The sequence below is a fragment of the Melospiza melodia genome, chromosome 10, assembly GCF_035770615.1.
Source record: "Melospiza melodia melodia isolate bMelMel2 chromosome 10, bMelMel2.pri, whole genome shotgun sequence".
Classification (NCBI taxonomy): domain Eukaryota; kingdom Metazoa; phylum Chordata; class Aves; order Passeriformes; family Passerellidae; genus Melospiza; species Melospiza melodia.
The window spans coordinates 14,174,065-14,197,442 of NC_086203.1; the positions used below are offsets into that span (position 1 = coordinate 14,174,065).

General features: G+C 39.1%; 2 protein-coding genes across 3 annotated transcripts in view; one reads left to right on the top strand and one right to left on the bottom strand.

Annotated features, from left to right (window-relative positions):
* The window catches only part of CENPP (centromere protein P), a 114,457-nt gene that overhangs the window by 80,951 nt on the left and 10,128 nt on the right, over window positions 1-23,378 (top strand). The gene's annotated exons all lie outside the window — the stretch shown is intronic.
* Window positions 405-16,320, bottom strand: ECM2 (extracellular matrix protein 2). Of its 2 annotated transcripts, none has more exons than XM_063164440.1 (10): window positions 16,211-16,320; window positions 11,806-12,085; window positions 7,249-7,437; window positions 5,523-6,002; window positions 5,094-5,209; window positions 4,283-4,418; window positions 3,363-3,520; window positions 2,916-3,055; window positions 1,475-1,801; window positions 405-810 (listed from the first exon to the last, which is right to left on the bottom strand). In XM_063164440.1, the coding sequence occupies exons 2-10, from the start codon at window positions 12,059-12,061 to the stop codon at window positions 606-608; spliced, it is 2,007 nt and encodes a 668-aa protein (XP_063020510.1). In that variant the 5' UTR covers window positions 12,062-12,085; window positions 16,211-16,320; the 3' UTR covers window positions 405-605. The 2 variants fall into 2 exon arrangements, with proteins under 2 accessions (XP_063020510.1, XP_063020509.1); XM_063164439.1 differs by lacking the exon at window positions 16,211-16,320 and adding an exon at window positions 15,411-15,646.

Genomic DNA, 23,378 nt, shown 5'->3' on the forward strand with positions numbered 1-23,378 from the left:
CCTCTAGGTCATCAGAATCTGTGCTCGAATACAGGAAGTTTTTAGGGTCATCTAAAACAAATAATTTAATTTTTTTTCTTAAAATTTCACTTGGAAGAGAGCTTAACACTGCAAAATGTTTGGTAGAAAATCCAATCCTGTGTATGTTTTAAGAAATTTGATTCCTGCATTGCTAGAATGTTCATAGCTCAAGGATTTTTATCTCTTATATACAATTTTTGCAGTTGATGGTACCACTTAAAATGTTTTAAATTCAATTAAATAAGATAGGACCAAGCTGAGGGTTTAGTTATATTCTTAAATCCTAAAATCTGATCTTACAGAGGGTGGGCCTGGGGGCACAGTTTGACCTGTTGTGTTTAAGCAGAATGCTGTTAATAGAAATAAAAATAGATCTCATAGTCTTAAGCTTCAATTTTTACATTTAATGGTTTTATAATGAAACAATATGAAGAAACACACTGCTACCTTACTTCAGTAGATAATATACAGTATCATATTTATGGCAGGAAGGGTTTAAATCAGAAATAAGCAGACCAGAGAGTAGAGAGAATAAATAAAACTGCATTGCTGGAGATGGGGGTTGCAATGCAGGTTTGGGGGGTTTATTTGGTCTTCTGTGGTTTAAGAACAACACTGCAATAGGATCTTATGCATGAAAATGAAAGTGGGGAGAGCTGCCTTGTGTTGATGTAGTTGTTTTCAAGGTGAACATGTTCCAGGTGGGAATCTTCGTGCTCCTCCTCACTGTGGTCATGCTCGTCCTCGTGGTGGCTCTGAGTCCTGCAGATGCGTTCTGGGGGCACCCTCCTGTGACACAGGGGAGGAACCATGTTCTATTCATGTTCTAAATCATTGCAGAGAACTCTTAACTTCATCTTTTATTTTAGAGTTGCTGTCTATTTAGAGATTTGAAAATGTTAACTTCCTCAGTACCTTAAATTTTCTCAATTACATATTTACTGAGGACTTTGAAAAGCCATTCTTTTGAACATTCTCTCTGCATTGTTTTCTCATTTCTATCATATACTGAGTTTTCCTGAGGAAAATATTGCTATGTGTTGCTGAATGAAAACTTTGTCTGACACATGGGAATTCTCTCTTTGCCATTTCTTTGTTTTACAAAACAGCACAGAGAGCCTGGATTGAGCACTGGCTCCAGAGCTGGGGCTGGTGGAACCTGCTCACCAGGTGACCCCAGCTGCTGACTCCTCCCATTATTTTGTTATCACTTGGAGCTCTGCTCCAGGAGCAGAAAAGCTGGTGATTGCTGGTGATGAGCATTTTCAGTAACCGTGAGAAAGGGGGAAATCTCACTTCTAGCATATTAAGAAATATTGTAAAAGAAAACTCAGCATTCAGCTCCTCCTTCATTTTTTTTTAACAAATATTTACTTAAAAATAACAAATTCTTAAAGCAAAGCATATCTTATTTATTTTAATGTCATTAATGTAAAAAGAGTTTGGAAATTACCTTATTTTATTGTTGTTGAGTCTTAGAAAACGTAGTTTTCTCATTTCATCAATGCCAAAGGGTACAGCCTTCAATTCATTGTGATCCAAAAAGAGCTCCCTCAGGGAGTGATAAGCTCCAAAAAACGACACTGGGTCAATGCCATCATCAGTGAGTTTGTTAAAGGACAGGTAGAGATACTCCAGCCCAGGCCTCATGTGGCCAAACACATAGCCTGGAATTCTCTCAATCTGATTCCCTATAAGCACCAGATGGAGTAAAGATTTGGGCAGGTAGGAGGGAACATGATACAGCTTATTGTAAGAGAGGTCAATTGATTCCAAGTTCCTGCATTAAAGGAGAAAAGAAAAAGAAGCTGAAACCCCTCTGAGCTCCTGGCCTGGCAGTGCTGTGTCTGTGCAAGGCTCTGCTTCAGGGCATTGCCAGGGAATGACATTTCCAAGGGAAATTTGATCCTGATAATGGGGCAAAATGTGTTTATGGAATATGGTCGTGCATAATTACTCTGGGAATAGAAATAATTAAGTCATGAATTACCAATCAAGCACAAGAATTTTGTTGATGGGAAGGGATCTCCTGTAATAAGGGCGGGGGGGGTCAGTACAGGGCAATCCCATGGGACTAATCTGGGATTGCTGCAATAATGAGTTACACTGAAGAGCTGGAATAACCTTGGGATTTCAGTCATTATCTCATTAACAGGGAGTTTTAAGCTTTGTTCTGAAGCCCATGTGAAATGGAATTGTGTGAATGATGAATGAATCAGTCCCCTGTGCTGCATTTCCAGGCATGAGAGATGCTGTCAGTAGTAACAGCATGGTTGTTTTCAGCTTCAGGAATTCACAGGTTCAGGAATCAAGGAATATGGCTGCAGTGCCAGTGATGGTCAGTACCCTGCTCAGCTTGGCAAATTATTTAGCAGGAAAATCAAAAGCACTATCATCTTTTACTGCTTGCATTCTCATTGCTCACTGTGCTAATATTCTGCTCTTAGACAATGCAGCTGAACAATCTTCCCTTCATCTTATTGACTTTTATAGTTTTTAATCCAATGGGAAATAAGGCTAGGATAGTATTAAATTATTTTTAAATTACCTTTGAGATAATTATGTATCAATACTAAATTACCATATAATTGTATATAGTATTATTTATAATTAATGTTCATCTTTGAATGGGTGGTCAGAAAAAAATATTGACTTTTATGTTAATATGGTACAGATTTGAGGTAGAAGATCTTTCTATTTGACAGCTGATTGAGTATCTTCTAGATCATATAATTAGGCAAAGGAAATTTAGAAAAATTAGCAAAGGAAAACAAATCAAAGCATAATTACAACTCTAAGTTAAAAATAATGAAGTGCAGATATTTATTTGATTATTTGACCCACTAAAAACAGAGAAAAATTAAATAAATGCATTCTAAATGTCTGGTACTTACTCTTGGTTTATCCAAGCCAAAGGTGCTATCCTGTGCTCTTCTAATTTGTTATGCTTTAGCCCAATGATGTTGATGTTTCTGGTATGGTTAAAGCAAATTTCTGACACTTCTTCAATTTGATTATGTTCAAGATATAACTCCTGTAAGTGCATTTGGGAAGAAAATTTGTGAGATCAGAATGGGCTGAGTTTTCCCATTGCAAATTCCAAGTGCAGCAATCACCTGTCCCCTGTATTCCCTGGTCTATGTTAATTCTGAATCTGAACCAGGCAGTTTGTAGTTGGAGTGGGACCTTCAGAAACACAATTCCTCAGAGCAATTGTTTTGTTTTCTCATTTGTGAGAATGCATATTGCTTTGAAAGGGCAAACAGAAGGAATTACATCCCTTTGGGTGTTTGTTGGGGGGGTTGTTGTTGTTAGTATTTGGTTGTTTTGGGGTGTTTTACCTCAAGAGTGGCAGGAAGACCTTGTGGTATAATTCTAAATTTATTTCTTCCCAGTCGCAAATAAGAAAGGCTTTTCAAAGGATAAAAGGCCAAAGGACTGACATTTGCTTCACTAAGTTTATTTCCTTCTAATTCCAGAGTGACCAAGTTCTTTAAACCTAAGGAGAAAAAGTTTAATTTCAGTTAATTAATGCCATCTTATATCTTGTTAAAATACATGTTCATAATTTAACAGTCTTAAACATTACCCAGATCAGTTCACAGCAATGTAAAATAAAAATGAACTGATTTTATTATCTCATAATCTTGGACTTGTTCATAGGTTTGTAGAGCTTTAGAGATTGACCACAGCTTTATTTACATTTTCCTCTCCCAGTCCAAATGGAAAGGGCAGCAGCTGATCCAGTTTAGATGAGACCCTTTTGGCAGGAGAGGAAAAGAGGCAAAAAAGTCCATCAAATTCTGACCTGGATGGTACCTTTTCCTTTTTCTTTCTCTTTTTTCTATCAGCCTGTGTTTAAACTGGCTTCAAATTATCATGGTTGACTCCAATTATATTCTCCTTTATTTTGCATGGACATCAAATTCTGTTCACTTCCATGCAATTTAAAATTAACTAAAATGGTTCCACCACACAAAAAGCCATCAGGTTAAAGGTGGGGATAGTTGGTGTCTTCAACATGCTTCAAATTCACCTCCACTCAGTGACCTTAAATATAAACTGCTTTGGGAGAGGAGCAGTTGCATAAGGGAAAATGTAATTTTTAAATACTTTGTCATGCAAGCCTTTCAGCTTGTGCTGCTTTTAAAGACATGGCACTTTAAAGCTAGCAATTATTTTTCTATGTCAAACCAGGTTCAACATTCAGCCTTCCAAATTTATTTTTGACTTTTCACATGATTTTCATTTTTTAAAATACCTTTTAAGCCGTCTTCATCGATGGCATGAAGTTGGTTGTCATTTATTTTTATTTCTTCCAAAGCTGATGGCAATTCAGAGGGAATAAGTGCCAGCATATTTCCATCCAAATACAAACGTTTCAGCTTTTTCAGGATCTTATCACAGGGAGGAAGAGCATTTATATTATCAAGGAGCAATATATGCAGATAAATATTGAGTTAAGAGTTTCTTTAATACACACTCTGTAAGGTTTTTCAACAGCAGTGCAGTAGTATCCAGTGTTTTGAATTAAAAACTATTTTTTTTCCTGTCAATCTAATTAATAAGTTACTTTCTGCTAAATATTAACAAAAGTGCAGTTAATGTGACGTGTGACTCAAAGAGCTTCCCCACGGCCCTGCTGTGGTTCCCCAGGATCATTGTTTGCATTCCTGCTGCTCTCTGTGAATTGTGGAAGAATTGCCTGACTATGCTGAGCAGTATTTAGGACTTCAAAGTACATGCATTTAGAAATTACATGCTTATCCTCTTGATCTGTGAGCAAACTGATCATTTTCTGTAGGTCAGCAAATTTCCTCAGACAGAAGGAGAGCAGCTTTCAGTAACTGAGGGTTATTATGCTTAAGCTAGCTTAAAAGATTGGTATGAAAAATTATCATATCTCAATTTTAATTCTTGATTATGGTGAGAGATTTCTCAAAGTAGCTATTGAATTATACAATGCTTATTATACAAGGTGCAAAGTAGTTTAGATCCATAAACTGAAAAGCAAAAACATTATTTTAAGCAGCAATTACTGACAGGGTAGCAGAGAAGCCATGCTTTCTTACTTTGAATGCTTTGGGACCTATGCCAGGAGAGGTAATGTTATTTTTACTCAGATCAATCCATTCCAAATTAGGTACCCCATTGAATGCTTCATCTGAGATAGTAGTGATGCTATTTCCTGGGGCAGAAGGCAAGAAAAAAGTTTCAGTAATGAAATACAGTCTGCACCTGAGGTGTGTAATACTGCATCTAGAAAATATATCACAAAAATAGCATTATGGACAGTAATTTTGTGTAGATGTATTTATCTTAGTATTTAAACACTGGCATGCAAATCTAATGTTTTTCATTTCTTGTTTTAAAGGCATAGCTGTAAATTTAGTTCTAAAACTTTTCTATATTAAAGAATGACAAAGCATTAACAGTGCTGTTGACTGCATTTTAGGGTGGATGATGTTAGAGAAGTCATGCAAATTAGATCCATTAATTACCTGTGAGGTCTAAACTCGTTAGGTCTGGATCTGAGATGGGAGGTATTTGTGTAAGTTTGGCATTAATGCAGCTTACTGTGGTGTCTGAGGTGGAACATCCAGATGGCAAAGGAGGAGTTTCTATGGGTGGAACAGGAATTGGGAAATGAGATGGAATTCTGAAAGCACCATCATCTTCATCACTGTCATCCTGCTCATCTCCTGCAGCTCCCGTTCTGGGCACAGGCAGCCTCCCTCTGTGCCGCCCTTTGTGCCTCCGGCGATTCTTTCTGCCTTTCCTTTTTCTTTTCTTCTCCCCTTTCCTGTGCCCCTCCTTGTCTCTGCCCTTTGTCACTGCTGTTGGGAGCAGCTCATCCTTCTCCATGTGAGGCTGTGCTGAGGGCAGAACATTGGTGGTGTCGAGCTCCTTGGGCTCTGGGGAGTCACCAGACATCTCACTGATGGCATCCAGTGCAATTATACTGGAGTCCAGCGAGGAGGCTGATGAGGGAAAAAACAACAAAACAACACAAGAGAGTCTGATGAAACTAAAAGATTAGTGAGCACTGTTTCCCACATACTGTAGAAAATTATGACTATAGATTATTATTCCTCTTAGAATACGATTCGAAGAATAAAAATGTGGTCTTAAATTGCTGCTTGAGAAAAGAGACACTTGACTGAGAAATTATGAAGGTAACCATACAGAAGAGTTTGTACACAGCTGCAATTCCTGAGAACTCCAGACAAAAAGGTGGAAAATTAATATAGCTTTCATTATCTTCCTCTTTGACTTACTATTAATTATGGGGTTTGTGTTGATGGAGGTGTCTAAAGAGGAAAAATAATGTGTCTGGAAGTGGGAGCTAATTTGGAAAAAATTCACAAAGGTCAAGACTTGTTCTCCAAAAGGGATTGTCAGGGGAGGAGTTGGCTGCAGGTGGGGATCTCACCAGGGAAATGCATTAACTCCATTACCAAAATGCAGTTTTTACTTCCATAACAGGACAATTCTAATAAAAGGAGTTCAAATGTCTCAGTCAACGTGACTTTTACAGTTCTACAGAGAATTCCTATGATGTCTCATCTCAGAGTGTCACATGCATATACACATGAGGATAAATAGTTCTTACAGTAGGAGAAGATTGAGTTCAGTACTTTGCAGATATAAAATAATATCTGGGAGTGTGGGAAGGAAAGGAAGGGAATCCCATCTCATGTTTATCTCCTCCATTCCTTTTCTTTTTAAAGGTACCAGTTTTATTTAAATTATTGTGAAATACCAAAATTGTAGTTCTGGAGCTTCTCTTGGGAATTGACTTTCTTCTCTTGATTTACATGAAACTGCTGCAGGTTTTTGCACTTCTAACAAAGATTTACCACTCTGTATGTGTAATACATCAGTAATGACCAGTAGTTATTGACTGATCCTTTGTAAATGGAAGTGGGATAGAAAATATAAATAGATGTTTTTTCTTTGTACATTTACAAAGTTCTGTAAAGGTAGGGGGGAAGTAAAAAAAAGAAATACAATTATCTTTACTATTGCATATTTAGCATCATCTTTTCTTTAAATGCTGCATCAAAATCATCTAACAGAGCACTCAGAGAAACCAAGATCAACTTGAGTAGAAACTCTGAAGAGCTGCTTTAACCATGGAATTCAGGATAATGTGTGCCTTGTAACTCTTGGGATCATTAAATGTGGTGTTTATGGAAGGTTTTAAATATCTGTGGTGTCCCATACCGGTGTCAGAACACACTGGGCAGCACTCTCCTGCAGGGATGACGGTGTGGGGACATGTCAGAGGGTGGCACATGGCGGTGTCACAGATCACCTGGCCCTGGGAGCACAGGCAGGTGACGCAGGGCTGGGGAGACCACACGGCCTTGTCGAACATGATCATCCCGTTGGCTGTGCACTGCCCCTTCTTCCCTGGGAACACAAAATGGGACACGGCAGGTAAACAGCTTACAGTGAACCAGCAGTGCTCATTTACAGCTCTGGAAAGAAGCACTACTATTTTGTTCTCATTTTGAAAATATGGAAAATACACCCTATTCAAAGGATCTTATCATTATTCCTTACTTTTCATAGCTATATTTTCTTCAGCTTATTGGTAATCTTCACTTATGGAAAGCTTGAATATTTTTTCCAGACTTTCTTCTATTCCTCTCTTGTGCACTACAGATCTTTTCTAGTATCTTGCAGATTAAATGAGAAAATTTTATTAAGGCCCTGCAGAACTGGGAGGGTAACAATATTCAGTTTATAGTGACAGTTCATAGGCTTGGTGGAAGTAAAGTTCCATTCCAGGATGACTGATAAGATGGCAAAAATCTCCACTTCCCTGTAACTTGCTTTATTTGAAAAACAAAAAAGCAAAAATCCCTCTTTGCTGTAAAAGCAGTAATCTAGAACAACTTGTGCTATGAAATACTCTGTCTCCCAAATTTCTGGATATGTATCTACAAAAGATTGAGATTTCCCCAGAGTACACAGTTCAAATTTTCAGAAAGAAATGTAATTTTGTAAGCTCTGGTCAGATATTCAGTAGGGGGGTGATCTGGAGAGCACAGAGACTGGGGAAGGAAAGTAATCCCAGTCTCCCTTTCCTTCCAGTGGTGGAGTTCACTTCAGAATTTTCCCTGGGCAGTTCTCACCCAGACCCCAGGCTAAACATTGCACTTTAGCACATTGCTTTTTTATTTTTGGTCTTTTGAGAGAAGGAAAACCAAGGCTGAGATTCTTCATCCCATGCAAATATTCCTATTTTTGTGTGTACCTCTAAATGTTGTTGAGAAGCTGAACTCCCTCACACCTTCCTTTTCCTCTTTCTAACTGACCTGAGAATGCATTGCTGAAGTGTTGTTTTGAGGTGAGAACCCATTTCTAAGTTAACTTTGTACTTCCCTGCATATAAAGAAGAAGAAATTTCCTCTCTTCCTATTCAGTTTGACTTCCTCCTTAAAATGAAAATTAATACAGTGGAAAAATCTTTTCTCACCTGAATCTGCATGCCAAGAGACTTTCACTTGTGGTGCACAAATTGTCTTTGGAGGGTTCTTTGCAGGGTTTGTTTTCCCATACTCTGCCCTGCTCCATGCCTGGGTGTTTAATTCTAATAAGAGTATTCAGGATAGCCTCCTAATAACCTTGTAAGACTATTGTAAATATTTGGTTTGAAATGTCTCTGGTATTAATATTTGTCTCAAAATGAGGCATTCTGCATAGTCTTTCAAGGTAGTCCTACTTCATAACAAAAGTTCTTTTTCCTTCTACTCAAAGACCACTGGATATCAATCTGTTTTCTTCAGTAAAAATTAATTATCAGAATCATCCAGTTTGGTTGATCTCTATATTCCATATTTTTTTAAATGCTTTGATTTAAATTGCTCTTATGATGACAAAAGCAAGAAATTGAAGTTTTGAGTAGTTGCATCTTGTTTTTTCAAAAGTCTAGGACATCTCTGCCTCATTTCAGCTGCATAAAATTGTGCTCTAAGCAACTCCAGCCATGTCAACTGGAGGAGGAGAGGAATTAACCCAGGCCAAGTGTTAGTTGGCTTTAAGTCCCTTGTCATTCCACCCAGGTATCTGCAATCCAGCTGTTTGCTGGATCCTGACTTTGGGGTTTATGTGCTTGCCAGTACACCACAATACTTCTTTTAAATAACCTCCAAAAGAAACACAAAAAGAATCCTGCACTTTCTCATGTTAAACAATAAAACAATGACTGTTCCAGAAGAGCATAATCTGGCCTGAGAAGGAAATTCTTCCGTGCTTCCTAAAATTCTTTCTTTTGTTTTAGCTACCAGAGTGTATCAGAAGTCAGAGCAAATCTTGTCTGAATAAGCATAAAGATCTGAGTTATCAGGCTTGGCCTTTGCAGGCTTCTTTAACAAATGATCCTTTGTTTCCCTGTGTACATTAGCGTTGCATAAAAGGCAGGAGCAGTGTGTGCTCAAAGGTTTTCCCCTTTGGGTGCATTGCAGAGCTGCTGTCTGGCACTGCTGGGATTCCCAGAACCCCTGTGAGACACAAAGGCTGTGCTGAGATGCTCCTCACATTTCCTGACCACTGAGTCACTTCAGCTTGGTGGGGTGAGAGGGATCAGAGATGGGGCAGCAGTGAACATCCTACTCTGCTCTGCCTAATGGACCACTGCAAATTACCTCATGCTGTGGCCAACTGTTTGATTTAATTTGGATGTTCACATGCTTCTAATCTGGAGGAATTACATGTCTGGTTACTGTTAAACCTCCATTTAGCTGCTCATTTTCATCCTGCATATATCTGTAAATTTGGGTGGGTTTGGGTTTTTTTAGTCTCCTAAGAGCAAAACAAGTAGCTAAGAGAATGGAAATTAATGTTTGGATTGCATTTTCTTCTATTCTGAAGCATGATTAATAATAGTGTTCTATTATTTAATAGGCTCTGTTTTTTCCAAATCTGACATTAACTTGAAAAAATTTTGAACTTTAAAAGCTAGACTAAAAAATACCTTGTGGTTCCAGTGTTTGGCAGATGAGCATAGGACTTTTAACCTTTGGAAATATGGTGTAAATTCAGCCTGGAGTTCCAAATAAAATGAGTTCAGTGGTTTGAGCTCAGCTTTTGGATGCAAGTCCAGATAGAAAGAAACAAGCGGGGCGGGGAGGGGGAAGAGCTGTGCATTATTTCAGCATGACTGATGGTCCTGACAGAAACCCTGGAATATCTTACATGAAGTGTATGCTACTTACATGGTATTTTCCTCTGTTTAACTTTAAAAATATTTGTAAATTAGATGTTTGACATTAGTAATATGTATAATGTTGTAATACACACTGAAAATGCCATAGTCCAAAGTTTTGCTAGTTTTCCTATTCAAACCTCTTACTTTCAAATACTTGATTTGAAATGGTTCAGCCTTTCTGAAGTAAGGACTCACAACAAACAGTAATTGTGGAGAAACTGTGGCTGATTTATGTTTGGCTGTTTGAGACCTCTTAACCCAGTGGTCATGTCTGTTGTGTGACACACTGAAAGGCTTTAATTCTTGCTTATAAAAATAGATTATTATTATTATTATTATTTATATATAGAATATGGGAATCAGAGCATTCTGTTTTGATTTTTTTCCATAAAATTCATTAAACTGCATATAAATATTTTAGTGTGTGATATCTTGATGGAGGAATGGAAATATCTGTATCCATAAATACAGATATCATATTATTTATGGATACAGAAATACAGAGGTGAAAATCTCTGGATCACCAAAAAGGCAAGTTAGGTATAAATCATACTACTGAACTTCTATGAAATAAATCTGGGTTGTCTATAGATGGAGAATAAGAGTGGTCTTGTGTTGAATGAGTAAGATATTCTCTCTTTTAACTCAGTTTTCCATCATTAGTGTCTTATTTGTAGCATAACTTCCATATTCCAGCTACAACCAACCATTATTATTTACAAAATCAAGAAATATTCCTGAAGGTTTGCATGTGCAATTTGCTTTTCAAAAATGCAACCCATAAAGTAAAAATAAAAATTTGAATCTATTTTAATTAACACTGTTGTTACTGCTGTTGAAGCCTCAGTGAAATGTTAATTGACTTAGGAGATATATTGAGCAATAAATTCTTCAAAATGGCCTTCAAACTTGGAACACAAGTTTGGAACTCATTGGGAATTATGAAAATACCCCAACAAATTTCTTGTTCATTAAGATAAAAATAACGCAGAAAACTTGTGGGAAATATTGCTGTTATCTGGCAAAGCAGGGTTTGATAAAAAGCCTCATAATGCCAACTGCAGAATCACTGCAGAAGCAGCAGGAAGGCGTGGAAGTAGAGTGTCACCATGATATTTTCTGAAAAATTCCTTTTGCCAGAATTTTTCTCCTGAGAAGCTGAGAGGCCTCAGGAACAAAATGTAAACAATGATTATCTGCTGCTGTGGAATGCAACAGGTGCATCTGTGATTGGTCTCATGTGGTTGTTTCTAATTAATGGCCAATCACAGTCAGCTGGCTCAGACTCTCTGAGAGTCATGAGCTTTTGTTATCATCCTTTTCTTTCCATGCTAGACTTCTGATGAAGTCCTTTCCCTCTGTTATTTTAGTATAGTTCTAATATAATATAGTATAGTTTTAATATAGTATTTCTCATAAAATAATAAATCAGCCTTCTGAAACATGGAGTCAAGATTCTCATCTCTTCCCTGGTCATGGGACTCCTGCAAACATTAGAGCTAAAATAAAGCTTTAGAGTTGATGTGTCTGAAATGAGGAGCAGAGCAGAGGGGCTGTGTTCTCACCTGGTAGGACACTGTAGGTGCTCTCGTGCTGGCCCAGCCCCACCAGGGAGTCGAAGACGCCCATGACGTTGTCATCGATGGTGAGGAGCGGGATCCTGGGCCCCGGGTGCTGCAGCCCCGCTGCCCTGGGGCTCCTGTGCCCTGCCCTGGGGGAAATCCTCCTCCTCTGCCTCCTGCCAGTGCCCCCTTCAGCTGGGCACAGATCCCTGCACAGCCACAGGAGCAGGAAGTAACAGAGCAGGGATGGTGCCTGCATTGTCTATGGGTCCCACAGAGTGCCCTGGAATGGGGGAAAAAAAGAGGGAAATCAGAGCTTTTAGGGCCATGTCAGTCACACAGCACTTTTCAAGGCAGGTGAACTAAGAAATGGTAGGTCAGTATAACCAAGGTTCCCCTTGGAAAGAAGTTGCCCTCTGAGAGCTCCAGTGACCAATTTGATTGTAGGGATTCTCAGCAGTCACCATCAAACAGGTGCTGGTTTGTGTTTGGGGTTGCACTTGCAGAGGTGGTTTAGATTTGCAGTGCCAGAGCATTGGCTGTTCAGTAATTGTTGCTGCTCCCAGCAAGGGACTTCCTGAGAGTTCTGTAAAGTGTGTCTTCCTTTTTTTATTTCTTCCAGAGTGTTGTAAGTTCTGGGTGTGGAAGTGGAAAGGTAACAGAAAAATGCCAATTCATTTGTGACGTGCTGCTCTTGGGTTGGCATTTCTGTGCAAGGTGTTTTTTCACTGTAAATGAAGAGATGTTGCTTTTCCATCCATCTCTGGCCATCCTCTTCTCTAACAGGATCTGCTTGGTTCTTCAGAGGAGACCTTCAGGAAGTTTGTGCTATTTGTGACATCCCGCAACTGCTTTTCCAGTGGAAGTTTTTATGAAGTGTAGGCTCTAGTATAGGTTGTGTTCTGCATTTACTTATTAAAAAATTCAAAATAATTGAGCCTTCTTATGATCATGACAGAAAAATTACATTTACTGTCACCAATAGGTGGCATTCCAAAACAGAGCAGTCAGGATTCAGGAGCACACATAAGGAAGGAAATCCAGCAGTGGATTGCTGTACCAGTGTGGAAATCAGAGCCTGTACATCCAAGGTCATTAATGATCTGTGTTGCATAATCCTTGCAAAAAGGAAATGCTGCTGTCCTGTGGCCTGTTTTAACTGAGACAGCACAGACAGGAGACATTTGTGTTCTTGGGAGAGTGGGAATTAGTGAAGGACTTGGAGCTCTTGGGCTTTGTGGCCAAGACAAGGCTTAGAGCATGGCCATGGCTTTTCTCTGAGGAAGTTCTGAAGGGATTAAAAAATGCTTTTTCTTCATGTTCATCAGTCTGGCTTTGCATGTCATCTTTCACTTTGGAGTTAATCTTATTATAATTATATTGTGTAAATATTGGACACTATTATTTCAGGAACTTGAACTGTGGCTTTGCCTGAATTAGATTTTGTTTAAAAGCTTGTTCATCTTGGTCTTTTCTGATTTATAGAACAGGTCACATTTTTGGTACAAGTTGTCTAACTGTTCTTTAATATAAGCCATGTGATTAATTGCTTGTTTTCCATGCTTTCCACATCATAATTCTCATATATTTTTTTTATTCTCGTGTTTTAAAATGAGAAGTTGGCAATAAATCAGCTTAGGAGTATGCATTTTACTTTTGTTTAATAATGTAGCTTCTGTGTTCAACTATTTTAAAATTAAAATGGTTTCATAAGTTTAGGTATTAATTTGCAGGATTTGAAGTTAATATTTTTATTTCTATATGAAGGGAATTTGAGATGCAAGTGTCTCACACAAATCCTCACAGCAGCTCCTGGAATATCAGGTTTTGAAATGAATCCAAACTTTACATTGCTGCTTTCTGCCCCTCAGAAATCATGTATTCCAAAATGCTGTATAGACTCTATGGCTTTTTATTTACAGCAATTACTGCTAGTTAACATCTCAGATAGATGCAGAAGCTTGCCCTCTGCACTGGAAATGCCTGATCTTGTTGAGAAAGTGCTCATTTCTGAGTGCCTCAGGAGGAATGAGCCAAAGGCTTTGGTGTCTGCCTTACGTGGTAATGAGTGGCTGTAAAATTACACAGGAAACTTCTGTTCCACAGGCTGGGCTGAGACACACTGAGAGCCCTCAGGGAAAACTGGATGTACAAAGGAAAGGCTTGGCCATGTGTGTTCATTCTGTCAAGTTTCTGACATCTTAATTATGGTTCCATTTTTCTGGGATACTCTATAATAACACCAGAGCTGTGCAGTTACAATGCTGCTACGTTGCACTTGGGCTTTTTTAACATTTAACCATTTCTTCCTGTGGTCAGAGGCACATGGCATGACTGAAACACTTTTCCATTCTTCATTTCTTTTTAAAAGTCAGGAATAATATAGAGTGAATTATATTACATTAACTGTACCGATGTTAATGTACATTAAAAGATGTTTTGCTAGGAACTTGAAGAGTAAAATTCTGTAGAAAAGCAAATTATTATAAAGTGAAACTTGGTTTCAGAAAGTACTTTATAAACACAAATTTTTAAAAAACAGAAACAAAACAACAAAAAGCACACCACACCCCCCCCCAAGAAAAAGTCTTTATAAACTAATCCTGTTCATATATGTGAGTTTATATGCTCATTTTTAACACCAATTTAACTCTTCAGCACTGAAAGCTTAATAGTGCTACTTTCAACTAAATTATGTTCTTTGCATGCAAAACACTGGGCTACTGAGTTCCTTTCCTTGGCTTAGTTGATAAGTGCTGCCTCACATTTTAAGGCCCAAATTGTGAAAGGCCTTGGGTGCTTTGGGCCTTTCCTGCCCATGTCTGGGATCCTCAGATTTCTCTCAGGAGGCTGTATTTTGTGTAGTGCCAGCCAAATTTTAATTTGGGGAAAATTCAGACTACTCAATTTATGACTTTCATAATAAATCATTGCATAGTAAAATACAATTATAGATAGCCACTGTAATGAAATCATTAACTGTTTGTGTTGCCAGATAGTTTCAACATGGCTGCATTGCTGTGCCTTTTTTCATTTCACCCACAAATATTTAGATCAGGAACAGTATGTGAAAGCATTTAGTTTTACTTTTTAATGTGTTCAGTAATTTGTACCTTTATCTTCAGTACCTGTCAGTTTCCTATTATGCTAACAGACAGAGTTAATTTTTAAAGGAGAGACCCTTTAGAAATGCCAGAGTAGCAGAATTTATTAAATAATCTATCTTCATCCATTCAGTCAAAATTCAAACACATTTCTAAGTCAGTGTGATTTCTCCTGACACACAGGGGTTAAAGTGCTTTACCAAGATTTTTCCCTCACTCTTTTTAAATGCATTGCACAGAAATTAATTACATTTATCCACAGCAGCCAGACCAGTTGCACACTCTGTTAGTTTCAGTTGGATGTGAGTGGCAAACATTCAGACAGAACAAAAAGCAGCTCAACGGGTATTGCACACTTTATCTAGAAAGGCATTTCTCTTCAGTATTGCTAAAAATAGCCCACATCATTTCATTTCAAATATTACATATTTGCAAAGTTAACATGAAGTTTAAGCCATTCAACACCACGCTTTAAGCAGTAATTTAAAATGGAAAACATTTTACCTTGTAATCTAACCTAACAGCAGATTCTGCTTGCTGTCATTTAGTCTCCCGTTGCAAATGAAACAAAATCTCAGTGATATCTTTAAAACAAACAGAGAAACTGTAGGGATTGTTGAAACATGTGAGCTGATTCCTTAGTTAAGCCTGGAATAGCTTCTTCCCCAGGGGAGCCAGGGCTGAGCTCTGCGAGCAGAGCCCGTGCTGGTGCTGGAACCTCGCTCGGGCAAATGAGGAGCAGCACAATGCCTCTGGTCCCGAGGCTGACAAGGCACAGCTGGAAATCCTTTTCCAGGGCTTTCAGTCACATAAGGAACAAGGAAATGGAGTGTTTGCACAAGAAACAAAAAATGTGTGTTTTATTCAGTGCTGCTTTATGTATTTAGAAGTTTCGTTTCCAGGTGGTGCGACTTTAATGTAGATTTAAATAAAATAAGATTATCTAATACACTTTGGCAGATGTAGCCTTAACATGAAAACATTTATTAAAATTAGAACTTTTTTTTTCAATTCATGTTTTCCTAATCCCCTCCTGCACTTAAAGCCTGTCATCTATAAGCAGCAAGCCTTTTTGTTGAGCTTTTAGCATGGAAAGTTTTTCTTTTGTCCATTTACAGCAATGATTTCACTGCAAGTTGCAGCTTATGCATGGAAAATAAAACGACTGAAGCACTTTCCCTTCATTTTTTCTCTTTGTAAGGCTAATTACATCCTGAAACATGATCCTGGAGCTCAGTTCTGCAGAAGCTGCAGGGAAGTTGGTGATCCAGAGAGGAGAAGGGAGGGAGTTAAGGATACATTACCACAAGTCCTGTGTGTGCCAGCAGAGCCTTTTCCTGCATCCCCAGCTCGCTCCGAGGGTCCAGGGGGTGTGGGATGGGTCTGCTGAGCTTCAAAATGACAAATTCACCTGGGACACCAAGTTTTCTGAGTTCTGCTGACATTAAACATCTGTAGTTTCCTTGAACTCGCAGTCTGAGGAATATTTAGACAGATTGTCATGGAATGGTGTAACCATTGAGTTAACCATAATTGTTAACTGGTGTGTGGTGGAAAGATACTGGGAGAGCACATTGTCTCTTAAAATAGGCATCCAGTCCCTACTGTGCTCTGCTTTGCAAAGGCAAAAGAAGAAATATTAAACTTTGTTAATTAATCTGAAGCTGTTTGAAAGGAAAGGAGACAGTCACATAAAAAAATGGAGTGAAAATGTGGATGGAAGGACCTTAAAGTTTATCCCATTATCAGGGACACCTTCCACCATCCCGGGCTGCTTCAAGCCCCAGTGTCCAGCCTGGCCTTGGACACTTCCAGGGGTCCAGGGGCAGCCACAGCTTCTCTGGGAACCTGTGCTAGGGCCCTCACAGGGAAGAATTCCTTCCCAATCTCATCTAACCCTGCCCTTCTTCACCTTAAGGCCTTTCCCCCGTGTCCTGTCACTCCAGGTCCTTGTCCCCAGCCCCTCTCCCGCTCTCTGGGAGCCCCTTCAGGCTCTGGAAAGGCCCTGAGGTGTCCCCAAAGCCGCCTCTTCTCCAGGCTGAACTGCCCCAAGTCTTCATTAGTGAGGTGTAGCTTCAGACACACCTTAAGAGATCCTTCAGGCAGCTTAGGGGATTTAGGATTTTCACTGTATGTCTGTGAGGCCCTTGCTTATCTTCTCAACTTCTATTCAGAAAATAAAGACAGCCTGAGGGATCTGTAGAGACACAGATCCCTCTTCATGAAAATGGTATTGCACCTTCCTGCAGTGAGCAGTAACCCTTGATAATTGTAGGAGCTGGTAAAGGGTGGCCTGTGGCTGCCTGGTATCAAGAAGGTTTAGGAATTTTAACTGGAAAAATAATGTGTCTGAGAATGGACATCATCTGCTGCCTTTCAATAAGATTTGAATCTATGTAAGAGTAATAATTAGATTTGCTTTAATATTGTTATTTACATTAAAATGTGCCACATAATCTTGCCTGTCATAATAACTAAAGAAAAAATGCTCAGACTAGGATGGCAAATTCTTTCAGACATGCACAATTCAGCTGGGTTTCTGTGTGAGGGCAAACACTGCTGTGTCCTCACAGATCTGATATTGACTGGTTTTACGGGAATGGTTCATCCAAAAGTGCAGAGCAAGCTGCCAATCTCTGCTTCATCTGCAATTTGTGTTATGCCTGTCCATCCCATGGCCAGTTGTTGGGCTGAGTTGTGCAATGGGAGTGCTTTGGTGTGTTAAAGTGCCTCAATGTGGAACTGTGTCCTTTGAGGAGAGAAGAGGCAGACTAAACAGCAATGAAAAATAATTGGAATAACTTTTTATGATTTTATATCTGAGGGCAAACTGCCACTGTTTGTTTGTGTCTTGAGCAAGAGCCATAGGAGGTGAGAAATGGCTGTGGAAGGCTGGAGCCTCTGGCATGGATTCTTCTCTTTTCCTCTCACAACAAGAACTGTTAGTCAGTGTACAACAATACTGCTGTTGTTTTCCTTTTTATCAATTTTGCGTCTTTCTGTAGGAGGCAATGGAGGGAGGAAAAACATTCACTACTGTGCCCCTGTTCTAAACCTCAGAGGAGGCCAAATTAATGTATAAATTAACAGAATTGTGATGCTGAGAAGAGCTTATAGATTGTCATCTTTTGTTTGAAAGGCTACTTCAATACATGGAGAATGGTGAAACAGGAGGAAAAACTATTTCTCAAAAGCCTTCAAGGTGCCTGAAGTGTAATATCTTTGTCATCAAAGAAAGCCAGCAGGCTGAAGGAATAGAAGAAGGGTATCTTGAAAATAAAAATCATTAGACCAACTTAAGTGTAGAAAGTATAGAAGAGTATAGAAGAGTCCAGAGTACTGGTTATGGTCACAGCATACAGAGACCATGAAACTCAGTTCTGTATCATCCCTTTCAGAAATGGAATCTTTTATCTGCAGAATGGCCAGACCAAGTGGGATGGGAGCAGGAATTGCCTTCACTGAGGCAGTGGATGACAGGAGCAGCCTGGCTGAGCAGAGGAAATCAAAGGTTCACTTCAGCCAGGCCTGACCGTTCTGTGGTGCTGGAATCTCCCCACCTTTCCCCTGGCTGCACTCAGGAGCTCGGGCAGGCCCGTGAGTCCAGCCTGGGAGCAGGGCAGGGGCCAGAGCAGGGCTTTGTCCTGCTGCTTGGAAAGGCAGCAAGGACAGGGGCAACTCCTCTTGGCTGCCCAGATCTCATGATTTGCTTTATCTTCTATTCCTTTATTCCCTTTCCTCCCCTTTCACCCTCACAGGTTCTTTTCTCAGCCATTTCAAAATACTCAGCCAAAGTTCTCAGCTTCCCTACTGACTCCATTTTGCAGGCTTATGCCTTTATTTAATAATTACAATCTGGTTGTCCTATCCTCTTTTTTTTTTAGCATCAAAGGAAAACTAATACTTCCCATCCTCCCTTTTTAACTCTGCAATATTCTGCCTTTGCAAGGTACAGCAACCCTTTGTGGTGTCTCCCTTATGGTGCCATAGGTGAGCAGTAGCCATATGCTCACCTCTGATAATTTTATATGCTTGCAAAATATCCATTTCCTTGGTGGGAACTCCAGACATTTGTACCTGTTACCATGTCTCACCTGGCCCCAAAAGAACATTCTATGGATTTAAATGTTCCACAGTCATCCTTATTTTTAACAACTTTCTCCCACATTATATCATGAATAGATATTTTACTTATGCCTCTTGGCTTGCTGTGTTATTTACAGAAGGGCTGTGTTGAAGTTGGATCTGTTATTTAATTAAAACATTGATCATAATATCATTTCCATGAGTCAAAAAAACACATCCACATTCAGGAATGTGAGGTTATTTCTGCTTTGTTCAAGAATTGGAATAAAAAGAGACAACTGAAAATTACTGCAGCAATTTTTTAACCTGCCAATGAAATATAAGAAAGTAATTACATTTTTAAATTGCTTTACTCTTAGTTGTCATGTTGAACCCATGCAGGTTGCTGCCTGGTTTTGATCAGAGACAAAGACAGAATCCTAAACTTTGCAATTACTTATGTGGTTTACTCTTTTTAACATCAAACACACAAGTTTATAGTTGGAAAAAAGTAGCAATGGGGAAAAAATGTTCTAACTGTTAAAGTCAGCACAAAACATGAGATGGGGAATTTGGGATTGGCAGCACAGTGCATTTCTGAAACCTGTACCAGTTACTGCATTCCTTCTGCAATCTGTGGTCACAAATATCCTTATGGAAAAAATATAGGAAAAGATGAAATACTGCTGGTAAACCTTGAGATATTAAACACAGATTTCCTTCACATATTTACAAATATTAACAATACATTGCAAAAAGCATGGGATACATCGTTAGGTGGGAATAAACCTAAAATTGCAATGGGAGATGTGTGTGGCTGGGAGGTATTTACGTTTTAAAAAGCTTAATTTTCAACTGTAACTGAATCCTAATTGCAGAATATTAATATTCATTAGTATAACTTTCTGAGGACACTAATTATTGCCACAACTCATTGTCTCTTGGTTAGGTTCCTGTTCAATCCCACAGCATCAGTTTTAATTTGTGGTATGTTTTTTTCACATTGTATCTGAAATGCCAGTGACCAGACAGATGAAGTGAGATTTGTAAAGCCTTTCTTCAGAGCTACCTGAAATTTAAGCTTTTACATATTGCCTCTATGTGCATTAGTGAAGAAATGTACAGAAATCTTTATTATGTCATTACCTGGAGCTGTTCCCTATGGTGGTCCAAAGCAAGGTGCCCACCTACCCTGAATAAATACAGCTTTAAACCCCTGGCCATTGGAAGGAAACGTGGAAGCTTTCCCCTGTCCTCCTGCCTTTCTGTCAAATTACATCACTTCTTTTTGGGGTTCAAATGGTGACACTTCCCTGTGTGTTGGGTAGTTCTGTTTCAGCTATGTGCTGACTCATGTTTTTCCAAAATACTGAACTCAGCACATCCTCTGTGTGTGAAACAGCACAAAGAGCTCAGCCTGGGCTTGGTTCCCTCCTGTGCCAGTAATGAGCATTGTTACTCATCAATAGGACTTGGAGGTTTCCAACTTTTTTCTGAAATAATTGTGTTTTGCAGCAGTTGTTCAGTTTCCAGCATGAGCCATAAGCCTCTATAGATTTTCATTGATGTTTTTACTTCTCATACCCAGTTCCATTTCTTCAAAGGGCAACTACATCCCACCAGAGCAAAGGGACAGTGTTTCTCTTAAAAAGAAATTGGGCTATAGGGAACAGAGAGAAAATTCTGGTTTAAATAACTCTATGTAGAAATATGTCATTTATATATAGGAAATATTGAAAAAATTAAATATAGAGAAGTTTTCATTTTAAATATTAATTATAGAAAGTAAGAATATGTAATTATTCTAGTGGTCTTTCTCTATTTGCTTGCTCTTCTCATCTGGTTTCCATTTTCTTCCTCGTGCTTGGTTGCACTTTCCATTTCCATATAAAACACTATGTACTTCTCTACAAAGTGAATGCATCTTTTTTTAAGCTTCTCTTGTGCACTATTTCCATCTCAGACTGTATCAGAACTGACATGTGAAAATTGAGCTTGATCTTACAGATAAAACTGGTGCTTTGAAATGTCAATGGGGATACAGGGCTGCGTTGTGACTTGCTGCTGATATCCCTGTTGTTTGGGGCCTCAGATGTTTTCCCCTTGGTTTTAAATTTAAGCAGGAATTAGTAACAGGATGCCTGTCCACTGAGAGACTGTCTCAGGAAGGAGATGGAAACTGAGGACACAAATATTTTGAAGTATTTTAGTCAAAACGAACGATTTGTTGGCAGCTGGGACAAGAAGACACTTTACTTTGAGGACAATAACAAAGTTTGCTGTGGTTTCCTTTTAGATTTAAAAATTAGATGTCTTTGCCTGTTGATTCATGTTTTTCCCATTACAAACAGTAGCATCAAATGGTTTGTTTGGGTGAATTGGTGGACAATGACAAAAATGATTTGTACAGCAGTTCTGCAGTGAGAGTCTGGAGGGACAGAATGGCAGAATACATTTGTGTATGCATCTGTACAGATATCTAATTTTTGAATGTAACTATTAATACCGTATTGGTATTTCTGATTATCACCTTTCTGGAGATTTATAATTCCAGAGTGCACAAAATTCAGAATTGACTGCAAGTTGAAAACACCCATTAAGTGATTACTTATGTTTTCTTTATGGTCTGATGGGCATTCGTGGCCAAACTTTGGCCACTCCAAACAAACAGGAGTTGTGTGTCTCCTGACACTCCAGCACAGTTCCCCTGTGTCATCTTCCAGGAGGGAAATGTTAAAAACAAACAAAAAAGACCTCTGAGCATGTTCTGTTTCTCTGAATGGCTCTGGGTATGGTTTATAAACATGTCTTGTTGAAGGAGAACATTGGTGTGGTTTGGTTTTTTCCCAGGATCAGACAGACTTTGCCAATCATTTTTATTATGATTTCCCTCTGTTCTTCACATTAAATGCTGCGTGTTCCCTTTCCTTTGGGAACTGGGGGAATCATCAAATGGCTGGAGAACAAGTAGAGTTATTTCTGAAACACTGAGTTTTGTTTTTGTGATACAGGATGAGGAGAAGTTTGGGGCTGGGGGCAGAGCTGGGTTCCCTTGTAATTCCTGTTCTGCCAAGACAATCCCAGCTTCCCTGTTGGACTATCCCTGTGGAAATGCTTGCACAGGCTTTGATATCAATGATCCCTGTGAGTCCCAGCCCTGGATATTATACTTTTCTATTATTTATTTGCTATTTTTTCTGTATTTCATGGCCTTTGCTTCTATTACACAGTGTGAATTGTCCAAGGTGGAATAAACTGATTTTGTTTCAGTGAGCTGGGACATTTTATGAGGTCCATTCCCAGCAAGTACTTGGGGAACTGAATGTTATGGTATTTTTGTCTCATGGGAATTAGCAGGAAAGATCCTGTGAGTTAATAAGGATTGAACAGTTAGACAATAACTCTGAATTCATAGGGATATGCTAGAGATCAGAAATGTGATTTTGGGGGTTTAGGAGCTGTGCAGCTACAATTGGAATTATTTTAAGAGGTTTTAGGAGGCACAAATATGTGCATAGTCTAGACAGTGCTACTTCTGCACTGGCAGGGGCAGCTGCAAGAAATGTTAATGCAGAAGCTGAGTCCAAAACAGGGAGGGGGGAAATAGGAAAAGCCAAAGGTGAAGAATATGCTGGAGGCCTCAGATGTTAGAGCTCAGTGTGTTTGGGAAGAGTCATCCAGAGGTCTTTCTACAGTGGAAAAATGAATATTGAAGTAATCCAGAACTCCATTTTAAATGTTATGGTGCTTGCCTTTCTTCTCGAGTTTTCCATGGGATTGTCTGGATATTCCTTTTAGTTCCTGCTCTGGGACTGGGCCTGGCTTTGGGAATGGAGACTGAGTGTTACAGCCTTGTTTTTTACATGAACTGGGTGTATCTTCACGTTTAAATTCTGGGAATGGAAATCTTCCTTCTATCTGTTGCTTTAATTTCCTTCTTCTTGAACTGTTTTTACTCAAGAGGGTTGAGGGCTCCTTCCTCAGATCAGTCTGTGTGAAAGGCTGGGAAAGGTTGATGCTCCAGGATCCAGGCTGCAGCAGCCATCATTCCTCAGCTTCTAGGACCAAGCTCCTGCTTTGTACACAAGGAAAACTTGAAACATTCACCACGTTTGCACACAGGAATGTTTGGGTCACTTCCTTCGAGCTTTAAAAACACAGGAGAGCTGAACTGATTGCTTGGGAAACTGAAGAAGGAAAAAGAGAAAGTTTTAATATTAACAGCTTTCCTTTCAACTGGGCCTCTACCAGAACAAAACATATTGTTACCAACAGTTTTGAAATGTTTCTGCAAGGCCAACAATTGAAATTCAAATTATGAAATGCCTGAAGTTTGCATTGAGAGTGAATGAAATGCACTGGCAGCTGCACTGGTATTGTCAGTGAGGGCTCTTTGTGTTGTTGCAG